This window comes from Acanthochromis polyacanthus, chromosome 3, assembly GCF_021347895.1.
Source record: "Acanthochromis polyacanthus isolate Apoly-LR-REF ecotype Palm Island chromosome 3, KAUST_Apoly_ChrSc, whole genome shotgun sequence".
Taxonomy (NCBI): Eukaryota; Metazoa; Chordata; class Actinopteri; family Pomacentridae; genus Acanthochromis; species Acanthochromis polyacanthus.
Window position 1 is genome coordinate 31,454,746 of NC_067115.1, and position 19,379 is coordinate 31,474,124.

The following is a 19,379-nucleotide window of genomic DNA, read 5'->3' on the forward strand; positions in this document are numbered from 1 at the left end:
TCACACACAGTCACAGTTTATCAGCTGCTGTTAAGGCCCGGTCACACCGCCCGAACTTTGCTGGAGCGTTCCTTGAACGGTAGGGAGGTGGGGGGTCGAATTTCGACAACGCTTGTCACCGCGCACAAAATGGGAAAAAAATCGAAAACACGGGCGTTGGATTAGCGGTGCACCGCTGAAGCCGGCGTTGCTTTAGCGTTGGTTTAGCGGTAACAAGCGTTGGTTTAGCGGTGACGCGAGCGTTGGTTTAGCGGCATACCGCTTGTGACTACGGAGCTGAACGGATCGTTCATCAAACATGGCTGGTGGCATCCTCATGAAGTGCTGGAAGGCTCGTGGATCCTCATTCCTCAGCTCCACCATCAGCTTGTCATACAGTCCATGTTCAGGCCTTTCTCAGTATCCACTGTCTGACCCACACAACTCTGTCTCTCCTTCTTCTCTCTCTTCTCCTTCTGTCAACAGCTTGTTGCAATCTGAGGAGGTTCTGATCCTGCTGCTGGACTAGTGCACCACCAATCATAGCAAGTCTCTCAGCATCCATGGTGATACAGTTTTACTGTAACTTTGAGCAAATTCGATATAGATGAGGTCTGAACTCAACGGCAGCTCGATAAATGAGCTCCTGGTCCATTTCTCCCCGTATTTATAGCCAAATTCTGGTCCCGCTCCGACACCTCTATACCAACGCCAAACCAAAGTTCATCGCCGCCATGGATCGCTGCTTCAACGCCCGACACCGTTCCAGCAACCCCGTGTCCGCTCGTAAAACACTTGCAACCGCTCCACTGAAGTTTGTGCAACGTTTAATCGCCGCCCAGGCAACGCTGGCGAAGCAGCGGTGGTCCAGCGTTCAAGATTTCTGCGTTAGCCTAGCGGACCCAAGTGTCCACGAACTTGCGTCGAGTGGTGCCAAACTTTGACTGGGCGTTGGTGGAGCGGGGGTGAACTTTGCCGGGGGCGGACAATTGCCCCCTCCTCACCGCTCGCAATATTTTGTGCAGCTCAAAACTTTCGGAGCAGTAGGAGGGCCCCTCCAGAAACATCAGCGGTGGCCGAGCGTATACGGCGTTGCTTTAACGGGGGCCAACTTCTGTTAAACGGTGGTGAACGGTTACGAGCGGTGATGAATTCTTTTCACCGCTCCAGGAACGCTCCAGCAAAGTTTGGGCAGTGTGACCGGGCCTTTAAATCATTTGTTACATAGTGGCTGTTCTCAGGATGAGCCCCGAGCTCATCACAACTGTCAGGATATTTTTATGTTAATGTTGGTGAAGTTAGATTATCATCACACATGGGTAGAATTTTATGTAATCACACCTTTTTGGAATTAGTCTCTAAAGGTTGTTAATTAAAGATTTTCTCTTTTTAAATGCTCTTCACACCTATACTACAATCAGACGTTTTGATTATTGTGCCTGTTTCTCATTGACTGCGTGAGCATTTACAAACTGTCCCTTGTTAACATCTGTCTCACTTTCTTGTTGGTTTTCAGTTTTTATCATACATTTGGGGTAAATTTTTAATCCACAATCCATGCTGTTTATCATGGGATCTCTTGGAATCCACTGTAATAATGCCAAACTCTACAGGAACACTAACATACTTACACACATTCACAGACATATTTACATACAGCATATCAATACACACATACTGTGCCAAACTTCACTGTTCATATTTATGTTGACATGTGTATTCATACTACATGGATGCACTCACTGCACACAAAAAACACACACATTCCAAAGAAACCCTTCCGCTAATGATGTTCCCACGCCTTTCTCTTCTCGTTGTCTGTCTCTGATTGTCTCAGGCGTCTCAACAACAACGACCTCTCCGTGCTGGAGGCCACCAGAGCCTTCAAGGGCCTGTCGCATCTCAAGAAAATGTAGGTCACTCCAAAAAACTTAGCAAAAACAATGACAAATACCTACTCAGTCATCAAAAGAAATGTCCTAGAGAATAGAATAGAATAACTTTATTGTCATTGCACACAAAAACTGTGCAACGAAATTGGTGCAAACATCCCCCCATAGTGCACTTAATTAATAATAGAATGTACAGTAAAAGTCTACAAGTACATACACTCATGCTGCACTGTCCCATGTTTGGCCAAGAGAAAATTGTCCAGAAGTATCCGTGGAGGTTACTCCTTTGACTTTAAAAGTCTAATTTGCCGCAGATAAAACCTGTTCCTCAGCCGGTTTGTCCAGCATGCAGTGTTTCTGAAGAGACCCCGGCCAGGGTGTGAGAGGTCAGACAGGATCTTCTTGGCTTTGCTGAAACCACAGGAGTTCACAGTGTCTTCTAGGGAGGGTAGGGGGCAGATGATTAATTCTGTGCTGATTTTATCACTCCCTGCAGAGCTCTTCTGTCACCTATTGTACAACTGGCATACCTCACTGTGATGTTGTATGCCAACACTCTTTCTATCGTGGTAGTACCAGTACTAGTACAGAAAAAGTTCCACTTTTTACTTACAGAAAATACACAGAAAATGTTCTTTTAACAGAAACAAGACAATTTGCGGCTAATTCTAAAAAAATGTACGCTACCGTTCAAAAGTTTGGGGTCACCCAGACAATCATGTTTTCCATGAAAACTCACACTTTTATTTATGTGCTAACATAATTACACAAGGGTTTTCTAATCATCAGTTAGCCTTTCAACAGCATTAGCTAACACAATGTAGCATTAGAACACAGGAGTGATGGTTGCTGGAAATGTTCCTCTGTACCTCTATGCAGATATTCCATTAAAAATCAGCTGTTTCCAGCTAGAATAGTCATTTACCACATTAACAATGTCTAGACTGGATTTCAGATTCATTTGATGTTATCTTCATTGAAAATACTGTTCTTCTTTCAAAAATAAGGACATTTCTAAGTGAGCCCAAACTTCTGAATAGTAGTGTAGCATCACAAAATGCAGAATACTGGTTGCCAATTCAATTTTCTTTAACAGAGTGGGCAGACTTCATGGAGTATTGTGAGTTTGTAAGAGCAGACTTTGTGTAAACCACTGACAGAAAACATTTATTATTTTGTGTTTTTTCTGCCTTACTTCCAGTAACCTGAGCAACAACAAGATTTCAGAGATTGAAGATGGAGCGTTTGAGGGCGCGTCCTCGGTAGTAGAGCTTCACCTGACGGCCAACCATCTGGAATCTGTGAGAGGGAGCATGTTCAGAGGCATGGAGGGCCTTCGCATGCTGTGAGTTTGACTGGCCAGACAGAACACACTAAATATTAACTGAGAAAGTAAGACAAATGTGTAAACAAAGAAGTTAGCAAAGCAACCCTATCAACAAAATGTGTTGTTATTGCTAAAAGTGAATGCTTTTCACATGATGATTTCTTTTGACGTTACAGTAGGTACACATCAGCCTGCTGCACAGATGGTCACATTGTTAGTAATACTGAACACAGAAGTACACAGGGGCTCCAGCAGATGTTTCTGAGAGACTGTGACTTTGCTGTATTTACAGTATATAGCGGCTTTTATTAACCCCCCTGCCAAAAAAAAAAACAAGTTATAGACATGCTTCATTTTCTCCATGGGAGGTCTTTAATCTTTCTTAAAATCAAGTGTATGGTCATTCAAACCTTCATATTGATACAGCTGTATAATATCTGAGTGTGTGTGTTTGCAGGATGCTGAGGAACAACAAGATCAGCTGCATCCATAACGGCAGCTTCACAGGGCTGACCAACGTCAGGCTGCTCTCCCTCTACGACAACCAGCTGAGCACCATCCTGCCAGGGGCCTTCGACACCCTGCCCAACCTGTCCACACTGTTAGTGACACACACACACACACACACACACACACACACACACACACACACACACACACACACACACACACACACACACACACACACACACACACACACACACACACACACACACACATGTCTGTGTCTTGCTATCATTGTGGGGACATACCATTGACTCTCATTCATATCTTAACCCTTACCCTAACCCTAACCTTAACCAAACCCTAACCAAAACAATGCCTAACCCTAAAGAAACGTTTTTGCACTTTTACTTTTTTCAGTAACAACAACATGGCCAAGAAAACACTGTTTAAACTTGTGGGGACCGAAATGAGGTCCCCACAAGTGACATAGGTTTCGGTTTTCCTACAGTTGTGGGGACATTTGGTCCCCACAATATAGCAAAGTTGCCCTGGGTTGTCTAGCGCGGCTAGGCTAGTGATTCACTGTTTTCTTCTTCTTCTAGCAGCTAAAAAGGTTGTGCTGACAGAGTTGTTGTGGGACACATGCATAATTCTCATTATTTAAAACATTATGTTGATTAAAGCAAATGTTCCCACAATTACAAGCGACATCACTGAACAAAATTATGCAAAAGATGAGATTTAAATTTCATTTTAGCTGTTTTATTTGAGATTCAATTTCGTGATCAGAGGGGTGGGAGAGGAGAAAAACAACAGTTTAGAGGGAATTCCAGACTTATTTAGTATTTTAAAAATTCTTTTCTCCTGGTTTTTTTTAGACTAAACCTCAGGATAAGTACATTTAAACAACAATTGCATGTTTTAGTATTTTGTACATGGATTATTTGAAATTTGATGGGCGGGGCATAAAATGTCCTCCAATTCTGGAATGAGCCATAATTTCAAACCCTAACAGATTCCCGCACTCCAGCTGTGACTGTTAAATCTGTCTACTTCCTAGGGCTTATGGCAGGGATTGGGCTATAGTCACACTTTGTCTTTCTCTTTCGTCCATCAGAAATCTCCTGGCCAATCCTTTCAACTGTGACTGCCGCCTATCCTGGTTTGGGGTGTGGCTTAGAAGCCGGCGAATTGTGACGGGGAATCCTCGCTGTCAGGGCCCCGCCTTCCTCCGAGAGATCCCACTGCAGGACGTGGCTGTCCCTGATTTCCGCTGCGAGGACGGTATGATGATGATGAAGTCCAAAAATGAACAGAAATGTGCTGAGGAAGCTGAGGACTTTAATTCGAGAATTCAAAAGTCTAACTACTGCAACATGCGAACACAAAGGGCCTCAACTTAGACAGAAAAGTGGAGACAGTAGTCAAAAAGGAAATGCATGGTAATCGTAGGAGCTTCAGTAGAAATCAACTGGACTTCTCTTGTACAAGCCAAGTTGATTTCAACTGAAGCTCCTGAATTGCCATGACCTGGATGGCTGAGAATCTACACAGACAAGATGCAGAATATGGACTGATTGATTGATTTCTTTATTTTTGTGTCGAGGCACCATTACACCAGCAGTGCAGCAATACATCCATAACACACATCATTCTGCTGCTCAGTCCTCAAGCAAAGTATTGCCTTCTATCCCAGGCCTGGCAAAAAGAAATTCTGCCATGAAAAAGGTTCTCTTTCTAAAACATAACTCCAATTTTTCATGGTCATTGAAGCAAACAAAATCAGCATAAACAGAGGACATCCTACTGAAAAGTACCTCCTTTATATCTTCCTATACAGGACAGTAAAACACAAAGTGAACCTCATTCTCAACTTCACCTAAATTACACAGCAAACAAAGTCTGTTCTTCTCTGGAGAAGCATCTAACCTCCCAGTCTCTAAGTCTAATGGTAGTGTTCCTGAGCCTAAATGTACAGTCAGGGATCTCTGTGATTTTGATTAAATTATACTTCACATGAAGTTCCACTCTGTAATTGTCCTTTATAAGATAATAAATTAGTACTTTTGATTTATAGTAAATATCAATAGGCCATTTTTCTCTAAACCTAAGAAACATATTACTCTTTATCTCCTGAATATCACAAAAAAAAAAAACGATTATGAAAAATAAATGATGAGTTGTTCAAATGAAATAAAGATTTTAGCTCATTACCCAAGGGGTGATGATTGGAAATGTCCCAATCAAATATATTTTTAGTGCTTCTCTGATTGGACATATTGACTTATTTATTCCAAAGGCAAAATATTTGGTATTATACACACCCTTCAAAAGTTCCGGGTCACTTAGAAATGTCTTTGAAAGGATTTTTGTTTTTTCAATGAAAATAGCATCAAATGAATCAAAAATCAAGTCTAGACATTGTTAATGTGGTAAATGACTATTATATCTGGAAAGGGCTGATTTTTAATGGAATATCTCCATCGAGGTACAGAGGAACATTTCCAGCAACCATCACTCCTGTCTTCTAATGCTACATTGTGTTAGCTAATGGTGACGAAAGACTCACTGATGATTAGAAAACCCTTGTGCAGTTATGCTAGCACATGAATAAAAGTGTGAGTTTTCACGGAAACCATGAAATTCCCTGGGTGACCCCAAACTTTTGAACGGTCATGTCTGTCTGATAGAGGTTCCCATCCCATATCCCCAGTAACGGCCCAAACTGAGTTACATTAATGGACTCTCAGAAAAATCGATGTTATTTTACCGTGCTATGCCTTCTGAGCATCACATCAAGTGAAAAAGTTTTCCACCTGTGCAATGAAAGTGAAGAGAAATGAAATCGGACTGTGCTGTCTCTCTGTCGAGGCTCTGTGCTGGACGACAGCAGCTGTGTTCCAGGACCTCAGTGTCCCAGCCAGTGCACCTGCATGGACACGGTGGTCCGCTGCAGCAACAAGCACCTGCAGGCTCTGCCCAGAGGGCTGCCGCGCAACGTCACTGAACTGTGAGTCTGAAAGCACAACTGAAGCACTATTCTCACTTGGATTGTTTTGCTCTGCAGCTTATTTCAAAGGGAGAATGAAGATACAGTATTGACAGGAAGTGTTGGGTTAATTTAAACCGAGAGATAAAACAAAATACAGAGGTTGCTGTTTCAGCGTAAGTAGTAAAATGTTTTGTTTGAAGAGATTCTGAAACATCCTTCCATCATCCATAAATCGCTTAATCCTCATTAGTGTCACTGGGGGCTGGAGGCTATCCCAGCTGACTTAGAGTGAAGGTAGGGGACATCCTGGACAGGTCACCAGTCTATCACAGGGCTACATATAGAGACAAACAATCACACACATTCACACTTACAGACAATTTAGAGTTACCTATTAGCCACAGCATGTTTTTCCACTGGGCTACACAGGGGCTGGGTGGTTAGCGTTGTCGCCTTGCAGCTAGAAGATCCCCGGTTCGCGTCCTGGCCTTTGTGGGATCTTTTTTCATGGAGTTTGCATGTTCTCAGCTGGGATAGACTCCAGCACCTGTGGCCCTAATGATGATTAAGCAGTGTATAGATGATGGATGGAAGTTTTTGGACACGCGACAGTGCTAACCATCAAGCCACTGTGCAGCCCCTGATTCTGAAACAGTATCACGTAATTAAATACATAAATTATGGTAAATGATAAATGCAGTTAAATTAAATGCAGTAAAAGTCGTAACATTAATCATCTTATTAGCAATATTCATCTTCCCCTATTAAAGGTGTTTCTGATCTAGGCTGTGCATAATTTGCAAAATGTTTCTGTAAATGCTATCACTGTTTTTTCTACAGCAAACATGCAATTTATATTAATTGAGTTTTCTTATCTCAAAGTGTCACATGTTAAATAATTGAATTCACTCAGTAAGAAGAAATTCAAACACCCAATGACTTACTGGGGAAGTGATTATGAGGGAATCAGTGATGTAGACATTTGAAAATGATCTCAGATTATCTTTAATCGACAATGTAATTTATTATTGCGCTAATGTCTTTCTCTTGTCCCATCAGGTATCTGGATGGGAACCAGTTCACCAGTGTTCCTAAGGAGTTAGCCACCTTCAAATACCTGCAGCTTGTGTAAGACACACGTGACTAAACCCTAACCCTCTACCTCTACCACTGGTTCTGTTGATTGTAACTGCTCCTCTGCCTCTATGAAAAACCTACTAAGAGTTATTTTGTTGATTCAGTGCAATCACACTGACACTTTTTGTTGTGCACTTTCCATTGCAACAAAGTGCAACAAAGACTATGAGGTTTTTGTAGGTGCGGTGAACAGTGTGCAGGGTTTTTCCCAGCTCACAACGGGCCCTCGAGGGGTGACTGTTTGTGACAACAAGCATGGTTGGTTTATTCTCAATCAATTGGTGCCATTTTAAATCTGTTTCGAGGGTGCCAGAAATTCCTCTGTGCGGGACAAGAGCTGACTCTTAGTCCCTTTTATACACTCTCACTCTCTTTTTGGGACAATGAAGCAGCTTTAGGAATGTAAACATAAAGACAAGGTAACCAAGAAACATTTCAGGATCGATCATGCGCCATAAACCGGCCTGTTTGTATGATGAGACTAAAAGCAAATGCCCACAAAACAAGAGACCCGAGTCGCATATCGAGTTTGGCAGAGAGTCATCAGGGAAGATGCCATATTGCTTCTGGTTCTTGTTAATTAGTGGAACCACATATGAGCCATAATGACTTTATTTAACATGATAAACGAGGATCATTTACATTTTGTTCCGCTGAATCCAGGGAACTGCTTTTGTCATGGATCTAAAATTGAGAACCAGCATTTTAACCTCACTGTTCCAGCAGCAGCAGATGATCCAAAACTGGAATGCAAACTCCTGTATCTCCAGCAGAGGGAGCTGTAGACCATGTAGTCATTTCAGTTTCAAAAAGCTTCATGTAATTGTACAGTATTACATAAATGCATAAACAGCTCTGAATGTGATGAGCTCACTTCATTTTAGGTTAGATAAGAATGTGTGTTGCTCTAGCTAGTCTGTGTTTGTGTGTCTAATGGGACTTCTGCAGTGCGATGCATGTGTGTGTGTGTGTGTGTGCATTGATCGCATCTGACCTTTGCCTTCACAGAGATCTGAGCAACAATAAAATCAGCTCCCTCTCTGACGACTCCTTCTCCAACATGAGCCAGCTCACCACGCTGTGAGTTCACACGCACGAATACACTTCATCAAATGTTAGAGGTGAAGCAAACACAAACGCACAACAACGAATGGGCTGCCGTATTCACAAACTCTGGTTCTCCACTGCGGCTAGTAGCTTATGGTGGCTGATTTTAGCTTTTGTTGTTTAAATTTAAATAGATCTTTCTAGCTGAGGAAGAAAACATGTTGCATTACTGCTGCGTTTAATCATTTACCATCATGATTATGGTAAATATATGAACATGCATGTACAACTCAATTATTAGGGATTGTGCAGCATTTGCGGAATGTCGATGTCTGGTTGGGTGTGTCTGAAATGTGTGTTTTTTTTAGTATACGTTTTATATTATCCGATATTTATTACCACTTTTACTTATTTTTTTATTCTATATTCTTTTAAATATTGCACTTAATTTCATTGCACTGGTTATGACGGCAATAAAGATATTTAACTGCCACTTGTCCCAGATGTTCGGTAAAAGATATGCAAGATTAATTGAAAGATGCACCCCAGAGTAAATACTGTGCTTTGTAAAAGTGGTGGAAACTCATTGAGTATATTTACTGAAGAACTGTACTGTATCCTCTGTAAAATATTGATGTTATTGATGTAAAAAAAAAAAAACTTTAGCAGAGGACAACTCCTCAGCTGCAAAAGCAAATCTGATTGTTTGTTGTGCCTGAAGTGTCACCCATAGTTTTCCCAAAGAGCAAAACTTTGCATCTTAATACAATTTAAATGGGTGAGTTATACAAAAATATAGACCCTGACAGAGGGAAAAGATGTGTGGAATAAAAAGGACAATATATCTGGATGTGCCGCGTTGATTTTGATCCTTCTTTGATCACCCACTGTAGAAGTTTTTTAGGGTCTTTAATGTGATATGTCGTTATGTCATGTTTTATTTCTTAATTTCAGGATCCTCAGTTACAACTCCCTTCGCTGTATCCCTCCTCTGGCTCTGGGAGGCTTACGCTCTCTGAGGCTGCTGTGAGTCCACACACACACACACACACACACACACACACACACACACACACACACACACACACACACACACACACACACACACACACACACACACACACGTTTGTACTTCTATCTTAGTGAGGACATCCATAGGCGTAATGCATTTCCTAGAGCCTTACCCTAACCTTAACTATCACAACTGATTGCCTAACCCTAATCCTTACCCTAACCCTAACCAAACCTCAATTCATACCTGTTCTCTAAAAACAAGTCTTCACCCTCAAACATGGCTGTTTCAAAGTGAGGACCGGCCAAAATGTCCTCACTTTGTAAAAATGTCCTCACTTTGATAGTTAAATGCAGAAAATGGTACTCACCATGTAGCAAGTACAAGAACACACACACACACACACACACACACACACACACACATCACAGTACTTATCACCTTCCAAACCACATCCCCGTTTGCTTTATTACAAGCCCTCATCTGTTTTTGGACTTTCAGCATTCCTCCGCTATTGAACTGAATGAGACTCGCTGCCTGTCGGCCTCATTGCGGTCACAGAGTTTTTGGTTTATGGTCTTCTCTGACCCGCGACTGTGTGTGTCTTTCAGCTCTCTCCATGGCAACGACATCTCCGAGCTGCAGCAGGGCATCTTCAGCGACGTGGCCTCCTTGTCTCACCTGTAAGCACATATTCATTTAATACATGTGTACTTACAGCACACAGATAATGACAGCAGCAGCTGAGTGTAACAGGCAGCAGAGGCTGTTGTCACTGACAGAATGAGGTGTGTGTGTGAGAGAGAGAGATGCATGTTCATTCTCCTGACTTTATGGCCTCTCACAGATAAAGTCCAGTTCTCAGGGAATGAGTGGTTTCAAGTGAAGTGGCTGCCTGGTGGATTGAATTAGCTGGAGAGATCCATCGTTTCCCATGGCTCTATTGATCTGAGGCCCGTGTGTGCGTGTGTGTGTGTGTGTCTGTGTGTGTGTACAGTATAATAATCTTCACTCAAGTGTGACTCGTGTGAGTCCGTCTGAGGATCGACAGTAAGTGTGGACGGAGGAGAAGAGAGGAGGAAGGCAATTTAAAGATAAAGAGCAAAAGAAAGGAGGGGAAGAGGGACTGATTGAGTGCAGGAGGAAGGGAGAGGATGTGAACACGAGGTGAAGAGAGGAGCGAGGGACTATTTTTATTTTTGTCTCCTGAAGCATGACATCAAATCTGAAACGAGATCCCGCTGATTCTGAAAAAAATGAAACTGTCTGTAAAATGATCCCACCTTACTCATTCTACACCGGAAATTGATTTTAATTTGATTATTTTTGGCTTTTGCAGTTCTCTATTTTAATGCAGCAAGAAAATCAATCAAAATTCGGCTTGAATAATAATAATAAAAAAAATAATAAACACCTAAGCACACCGCACAAAGTAAAGAAATTGTTGGTGGGTTGTGTTCCATGGTCGATAAACATTTCACCTTCAAGGCTCATGTGGCCTCTTGCTCAGCCGTGCAGCACCGGGGAGATCCCACCCTTCCTGTCTGAACAAGCAGCACAACACCCGGTCCAGGCTCTCGTAGTATCACACGTCGACCACTGTAACTCGTTACTAAGAGGCCATATATATTATGGACTAGATCTACATATTCTAGAAGATATGAGAAGAAGTAAACCTTTTCCATTAATTATTGATTGATAATTTTCAGTTTCCTAAATGTATTACAATATTTATATAATGTACAGTTTCTGTTTATACATGTAAGATGCAATACAAGCATATCCAATTATGGAACTACTTATCTATATGTACATATATGCATACACATATGCAGACATACACATACGTACAAATACACAGACATACACACATGTATGCACATACACTCATACTAAAGAAAACAGAAAGAGAAGCCAATGAGTAGTTCATAGTCAGATGCCAATTAAATAAGTAAAAAGATACACATTGACTTCTGTAAAAATTTGGCAGAGGTCAGGTGAATCTAATCGAGGATTATTAGCTTTATGATCGTGTGTCACTCTGTCTGTTTGACTGACATTTCTGAGAACAGCTGTGAGGTCTGAGAGCTCCACCATGTGGCTGTGAAAAGTAGTACAGCACATATAAATGCAGGTAAATGAACCTTCCTTCCTTCTCATCCTCCTCTCTTCTCTCTTTCGTTCCAGCTCCTACCTCTCACATTTTCACTCATTTTAATTCCCTCTAAACTGTCTCCCCTCTGCCATTTTCTAACCATCATTCCTTTTTGCTACTGTCTCTTTTCACCAAATTGTTTTTGTTCAAAACTCCTCTGCAATCACTTCTAGTCACAAGAACTTTCTTCCTCCTTGTCTTTTATTATTTATTTAACCCTCCTATTTCCTTCATATTTACCAACACCTTTTATCCTTGGGCTCAGTTTGACTCCAGACCTCCAGAAAATTGTTATAATTAAAATTGTTCCCCAAGTTATCAGGTACTTTATGTCATTTTAGTATAAAACAATCCCTCACCCACTCTCCTTATAAACCCAGAAGACAAGAACTTTGCAGATCGCAGTAAAATCTCACTGACTGACCTGAAATGTGTGAGAGTTATCTTTTTGATGGCTTTACATTGTTTCAAAGTACATATTTTTGTTAATGAAAAACTATTTCTGTTATCAGGAATAGTAACATGTGTTGTGTTCAGGAAAAATGAACACAATTTCAAAATGTTTAGGGCCCGAAAGCTTTTTGAAGATTATAAAATTGCAAGTTATAGTGACCTCAGCATCATCCAAAACTAAAACCAAACAAAACCAAAACTAAATGGTGTGAAATGTTGATATTTGTTATTTGTTTTATAGCTAAAAGCCATACAGACAACTCAGAATCATCAGTTAACCTGAACACTTTTTTGGACTGTGGGAGGAAGCCGGAGAACCCGGAGAAAACCCATGATGCACAGGGAGAACATGTAAACTCCATGCAGAAAGATCCCACGAAGGCGGGGACACAAACCAGGGATCTTCTAGCTGGAAGACGACAGTGCTAGCCATCCATCCACTGTGCAGCCCAGTCAAAAACATGCTGAGGTTAATTAGTGACTCTAAATTGTCCGTAGGTGTGAATGTGAGTGTGATTGTTTGTCTGTATATGTAGCCCTGTGACAGACTGGTGACCTGTCCAGGGTGTCTCCTGCCTTCACCCTAAGTCAGCTGGGATAGACTCCAGCCCCCCATGACCCTAATGAGGATTAAGTGGTGCTTGAATGGATGGATGGATGAAAGAATGGAAACTGCCAAATCAAAAGAAAAAAAACCTACTTCAACACATACTACTAAGCCAGGTCGATTTGCTTTCAACAAGTAGCACTACATCTAAAAAAAAGACAGAAAACAAGGAGATTGACTTCATTTTCTCTTTAATTTCCCTCTTTCCTTTTGTATTTCCTCTCTTCACGCCTCTTCAATATATTTAATTCCATTCTTCCTCCAAAGTTTCCTTCCTCCTCTCCCACCCTCCATCACTGAGCTGACTCTTCATCTGTTTCTTCCTCCAGAGCGATCGGAGCCAACCCTCTGTACTGCGACTGCCGTCTGCTCTGGCTGTCAGACTGGGTGAAGAGCGGCTATAAGGAGCCTGGTATCGCTCGCTGTGCCGGCCCCCGCGGCATGGAGGGCAAGCTGCTGCTCACCACGCCTGCCGACAAGTTCCAGTGTCTGGGTGAGCCGGCAGGAAGCTGCTCTCACAGAAACCTCACACATGAAACTACACCTTCAGTTTCTATTCTCGCACCACATTTGTGCACATTTTCTTTGTGAGTTTGTAAAAGTGCCTTGTTAATCTAAAGGAGATGAAATGCTCTTTTAATCCTGCGATAGGCTCGTATCATCCGTTGCCTTTCGAGTGGATTGTGAAGAATTTAATTGGCCATTTCCGTCATATGTGATTCTGTCTTCTAATTTATGAAACGATCTAATGGAACAAACACCCACACGCTGTTGCTTCCTAATAGATGATATTTAACGAAGGGTTTTTAGTCTGTGTGACCTTCATCGGGAGTTGGCTGCAGTTACTCCCACACACTCACAGTAGTACACCGTGTCTTTAACCGTCAAGTAAAAGACAAGTAAAGCCGACAGGATTTCGCTTTAATAAACGTAGTAACTCAAATGTTGCTGTAGACACACAGAGCCGTCACATAGGCCAGACGCAGGATGCTGAGCTCTGCTTGCTTTAAAGTTATAGACTAAACAAATGTCTTTGAATAGCAGTCTTTTTGTTTGGTTGTTAAAGAAGTGTGACTGACAGCTGAGCAGGAGGTTTTGTTAATGAAAAAGCAAGACTTTCTTAAACACACGACTGTCATTTCTTCACTGCAAATTCACCTTCAGCCAACATTACAATGTACATTATCACTGTGACACAGACTGAATGTAGCTTTATGTTATGCTGAGATAATAAGATAAAATAAGAGATGAGATCAACTTTATTCATCCCAGAGGAAATAATTTTGCCGGAGTACTGTAAACAAAGGTTTGTGAAATATACACAGTTATGGAGAGATTAGTAATGAAATAGAAATCCCCCCAAATAAAGTACAAAGCGTAAAGTTTCTAAGGCTACGTTCACACTGCAGGACTTAATGCTCAATTCCAATTTTTTTGTGAAATCCAATTTTTTTACGAGTTTGTTCACATTTTCAATTAAATGCGACATGTATGTGATCTCCTGTGTGAACCTCACACGACCCAAAAGTGTCCCGCATGCGCAGAAGAGGACACGACAACGACACGCAGAGAGCGTGTTCAGTGTTTACGGAAGTAAACATGGACGCTAACAGTAGAGCATGTCTGGCCATTTTAAAGTTGTTGTCCAGTCGGAGCCAGCATATTTATAACTTAATCGTTTTAAGGAGAAGGTCAAGAAGGAAGAGAGCCAGGATTTTGGCCCTGGCGTTTTGTGGGTCAGTCGCAGCAACGTCTGTCCAGAGAACTGTGTGGGTGCGGAGTCGCAGCCAGGAGTGGTGGGATTGTGATGTGAGAGGCTTCACAGATGCGGACTTCATTCAGAATTTTCGGATGACAAGGGCGACCTTTACCTAGATATGTGAGCGCCTCGTTTTAACACTCTCATGGCAAGACACACGTCTTAGGCAGCCTGAAGACGTTTGCGTGTACCAATGACGTAAAGGTCGGATAAATGTGACCTGGCCGTTCAGACTGAAGTCGCATGGCAAAAGATCCGATACGTATCGGAATTAGGACCGCATATCCAAGTGGCCTGGGTCGCATTTGAAAAAATCGGATCTGTGTCATTCAGACTGTCATGAAAAGATCAGATACAGGTCGCATAGTGGCAAAAAAATCTGATTTGGGTCACTTGAGCCTGCAGTGTGAACGTCCTAAGTGGATGCCAAAGAACAGAGTCTAAAATAAATGACATAAAATAAAATTAGTACAAAATGCAAACTGTAACCCAAATAACAAGAAACACATGAACAGGAAATGAAAGTAAACAGGCATATTGCACTTGATAATGATGATATAGGTAGTGAGACTACTACACTGATTAAAATTGCAGAAGATATCAGATGCAGTAATTAAATAGAGCTGCAACTAGAAAAGCACTCAGAGAGCGCAGTGCTCCACCAAGGCTGCTCATTCCCACATATGGCATTGTCAGAAATGCAGCATTTTTTTACTTTTTTAGAAATGCATCATTTGTTTATTGATGACCACAAGTCACGGCAACGTCCAAATCTGTTTTTGAGTAATGTTGCAAACAGACGGACAGACAGGCAGACAAATGTATGCTGATCGTCACATAACTCCACCGAGGCTTTGTCTCCTTGGCCGAGTTAATACTTCTATTGTATTTAATTAGTGCATGTTTTGAGACATCTGATATTTGATATCTCTAAGGTTAAGTTAGTGAATTAGGCAAACTGTTTATTACTTCGCCAAGTAACGCGGCGGAGTTATGTCTGTCCGTCTGTCACAAACGTTACTCAAAAATGGAAGATCAATCAATCAATCAGAGTTTATTTCTATAGCACTTTTCATACAAAAGTAGCACGAAGTGCTTAACAAGTTAAAAACAAACAATAAAAAATAATAAAAAGACAATGGCCCACATCCCTCCCAAACCCTGCCCCACAACATACTTCCTAAGACACAGACATACAGATGAACTGGTGTTAGTGGGGGTGGAACTGTAGTTAATATTAAAATGACCTGATCAGTAGAAAACTCGCTGGGAGTGAGGCTCGGGGCCTTAGGGCCTCGGGCTTTGGGGCCCTTGAAAGGAGACTGAGTCCCATCCTGAGGGGATTAAGGTGCTGTTTCTAATTTTGCCTTTAGTCCTGTTGTGGAAATGTCTCACCGAGGTTTTCCTGCTGGGCTCCGTCCTGTGGAGCACATCAGCAGACAATATGTCGTGTTCGGAATGATTGTTACTTAGGCATGGAGTTATGTTTGTGTGTTTGTCCATCTGCAGTCTCTCTGTTAGCAACATTACTCAAAAACAGATTTAAGTTAAGGTTCGGTTAGGGTCACATAACGCCACACAGTGGTTTGTCTGTCTGTCTGTCTGTCTGTCTGTCTGTCTGTCTGTCTGTCTGTCTGTCTGTTAGCAACATTACTCAAAAATGGTTTAATGGATTTGGATGAAATTTTCAGGGAAGGTCAGAAATGAAACAAGGACCAACTGTTTAGATTTTGGCAGTGATGTGGCTTTTAGTCTGGATCCACGGATTTGTTAAAGATTTCTGTATCATTGCCAGATAGTGGCATGGCACCACTGTAACCATGACAACAAGTGAACACTACGTCAGCTGCCTGTTGATGATCACATGATTGTGATCCTACTTAAAATCTACCGCTGTGGACTTATCTGGACTTATCAGTCAAAAATGATCTAAGGAAGAACTGATTAAATTGTGGGGGTGTTTCTGGGTCCCATCAGCTCAAGCTGTCCACTACATATTTAGGTCACATGATTCGGTATCCGCACATAACATACACGTGCATAACATGCATTTTTGTTCAGTGCAAGGTCATTTTTTTGTGGGTACATTGATATTAAATGGACACATTTCATAGTGCCGTTATTTCGGCCCCAAATTTTTTCAAGATGTCAGCCGTCTGAAATGATACAATGACTGAGCAGCCTTGGTGGAGTACTGCGCTCTCTCGGTGCTTTTCTTGTTTGCATCTGCCTTGCTTTTATTGCTTAGTTTATCATTTTTTTATTTTTTAAATCGCAAACAGACTAAAGTAGTAAATCTTTTTGTATGAGAATTTACTAAGAAAGCTTACAACTGTACATTCTTTGAAACATTTTCTACTAATGTTGTGAAATAATATGAGAGAAAAAAAAGCTGAAAGATGAATAAAAGTGTAACGCTGCTAGGCAGAATGGAGTTAAAGGTCTGTTTAAACTCTCAGCTGCACACCCAGAGGGTTTATCGCACTCTCTTTAAGGCGTGAAGGGAGACTGTTCCATTAGTAATTGTTCCATGAAACCCTGTGTCAAAATACTGGGGAGTATAAAATTCATTGTGATGGCAAACTATAATGAATGTTTTCTCACACCTCCTATGAAGCCTTCTGCAAAAATGATGGAACTTCTTCCTCTCACCGCAGAGTTCCCTGCAGCAATGACTTTTTGTTTCATTTTTCACAAATTTGTCACATAGCGGGAAGTGTCACCTCGTCTTTGTTCATTTTCAGCAACATGAGTGCAAACGAGCGACAAATTAATTTGCAAGATGTCACGCAGGTGCACAACCGCATGAGCATCCAAAATAGCAAAGTTCGTATTGTAATAATCGTAGGTTACTGAAGTGGCAGCCACGTTAGAGCTGCTTATTTTGAACCTCATTAGCTACTGTGTCGCAGCATCACAACCTTCCTGTGGGTCACTTCAGAATAACACCATTTCATTTTAATTGTTTCATTTTTGGCCCCCTTACACCTTGAATTTCTGTCTCTAATTGTTTCTTTGTTGGGAGCTTGCAGAGTTAGAAATGATCTGACCTGGAATCTGTATTCTCTGCCTTCATATCTCCTGACCATACATGTATGTTTGAACCTCTATTCATGTGTGTTAAATGCCTGTCGCTCTCTTCTTCGTGTGACTGATGCAATCTTAAGATCCCTCTACATCCTGGCCATGAAGCGACTGAGCCGTCTGTCAGTCATCAGTCAAACTTCACCTTTGAGCTCAAACCCAAGTGGTGTCTAAAGCAAAAATACAGATCTTTCTCATGGTTTTGTCTCATTTTGGCTCCTGATTTAGTTTTAGTTTAGACTTCAGCGACACTTTAGTCTCACTCCAGTTTAATATCCTTTAATCACCTCAACATCATAGCTGTCGCCATCTTTGTGTGGTAACCATGGTTACATGTGTTATATTTGTCTGCGGAGAGGTTAGTGGGTAAGTCTTGGTGTCCACGTCGCTCTGCTCTGCACTGACAACAAAGGAGCTCTGCTCAGAGACGCTCAGCGGTTAGATAACATCGTTAGTTATCGACCAGTAGGCCTGGTCCTTTAGTAGATGTGTTTGGTGAAGCTTTAGATGAAGTCTGTCATTAATCCTGCAGTTCGGGCAGCAACATAAAAGAAATCTGAGAGTAACGTTACCATTACATCCCCTGGGTTACATTAGCAGTGTTACGTTAATGTTTCATAGATGTCAGCCCCTGCCTGCATGATTGTAGCTTTACATTACTTCTTCTCATTGAAGGGTTTTTCTTTATTTTCATGACTTTTTACATTGTAGATTCTCACTGAAGGTATCAAAACTATGAATGAACACATATGGAATTATGTAGTGAACAAAAAAATGTGAAATAAATCAAAACATGTTTCATATTTTAGATTCTTCAGAATAGCCACCCTTTGCTTTGATTACTGCTTTGGACACTCTTGACATACATACATACATACATACATACATACACACACACACACACACACACACACACACACACACACACACACACACATATATATATATTTATATATGCATATATATATATATATATATTCTGATTCTGATATATATATATATATATATATATCATCAGAATCAGAATTAGAATCACTTTATTCATCCCCCGAAGGGAAATTCAGTTGTCAGGGTTCTTATCTGTTTAATTTTGAATTGAATAGTCTGACTGCTGATGGCAAGAAAGATTTCCTAAATCTTTCGGTCCTGCAGCGCAGGGATAGGAGCCGTCCACTGATGTTTCATTGTTCATTGAGGCAGATGTGAAGTGGATGATCCATGTTTGTAAGAATGGCCTTCATCTTGCTCAGTGCCCGTCTCTCCACCTCATCCTCCAATCTGTTCAATGTGATTTCAACCACAGAGCAGCTTTTTTAATCAGTTTGTTCAGACGCCTTGCATCCTTGTTCTTTATACTGCCTCCCCAGCAGACTGCAACATAAAACAGGACACTTGCTACCACAGACTGATAAAACATCTGCAGCATCTTACTGCAGAGGTCTAAAGATCGCAGTCTTCTGAGGCAATAAAGTCGGCTCTGGCCCTGTT

General features: G+C 41.4%; 1 protein-coding gene across 1 annotated transcript in view; it reads left to right on the forward strand.

Moving 5' to 3' along the window:
• LOC110966075 (slit homolog 1 protein-like) overlaps positions 1-19,379 on the forward strand; it is a 113,350-nt gene that overhangs the window by 69,934 nt on the left and 24,037 nt on the right. The window contains exons 18-27 of the mRNA XM_022215319.2: positions 1,817-1,891; positions 3,073-3,216; positions 3,656-3,799; positions 4,763-4,929; positions 6,517-6,655; positions 7,697-7,765; positions 8,783-8,854; positions 9,776-9,847; positions 10,445-10,516; positions 13,378-13,541. Of these exons, the coding sequence (XP_022071011.2) occupies positions 1,817-1,891; positions 3,073-3,216; positions 3,656-3,799; positions 4,763-4,929; positions 6,517-6,655; positions 7,697-7,765; positions 8,783-8,854; positions 9,776-9,847; positions 10,445-10,516; positions 13,378-13,541 (1,118 nt within the window). The remainder of the gene's footprint in view (positions 1-1,816; positions 1,892-3,072; positions 3,217-3,655; positions 3,800-4,762; positions 4,930-6,516; positions 6,656-7,696; positions 7,766-8,782; positions 8,855-9,775; positions 9,848-10,444; positions 10,517-13,377; positions 13,542-19,379) is intronic.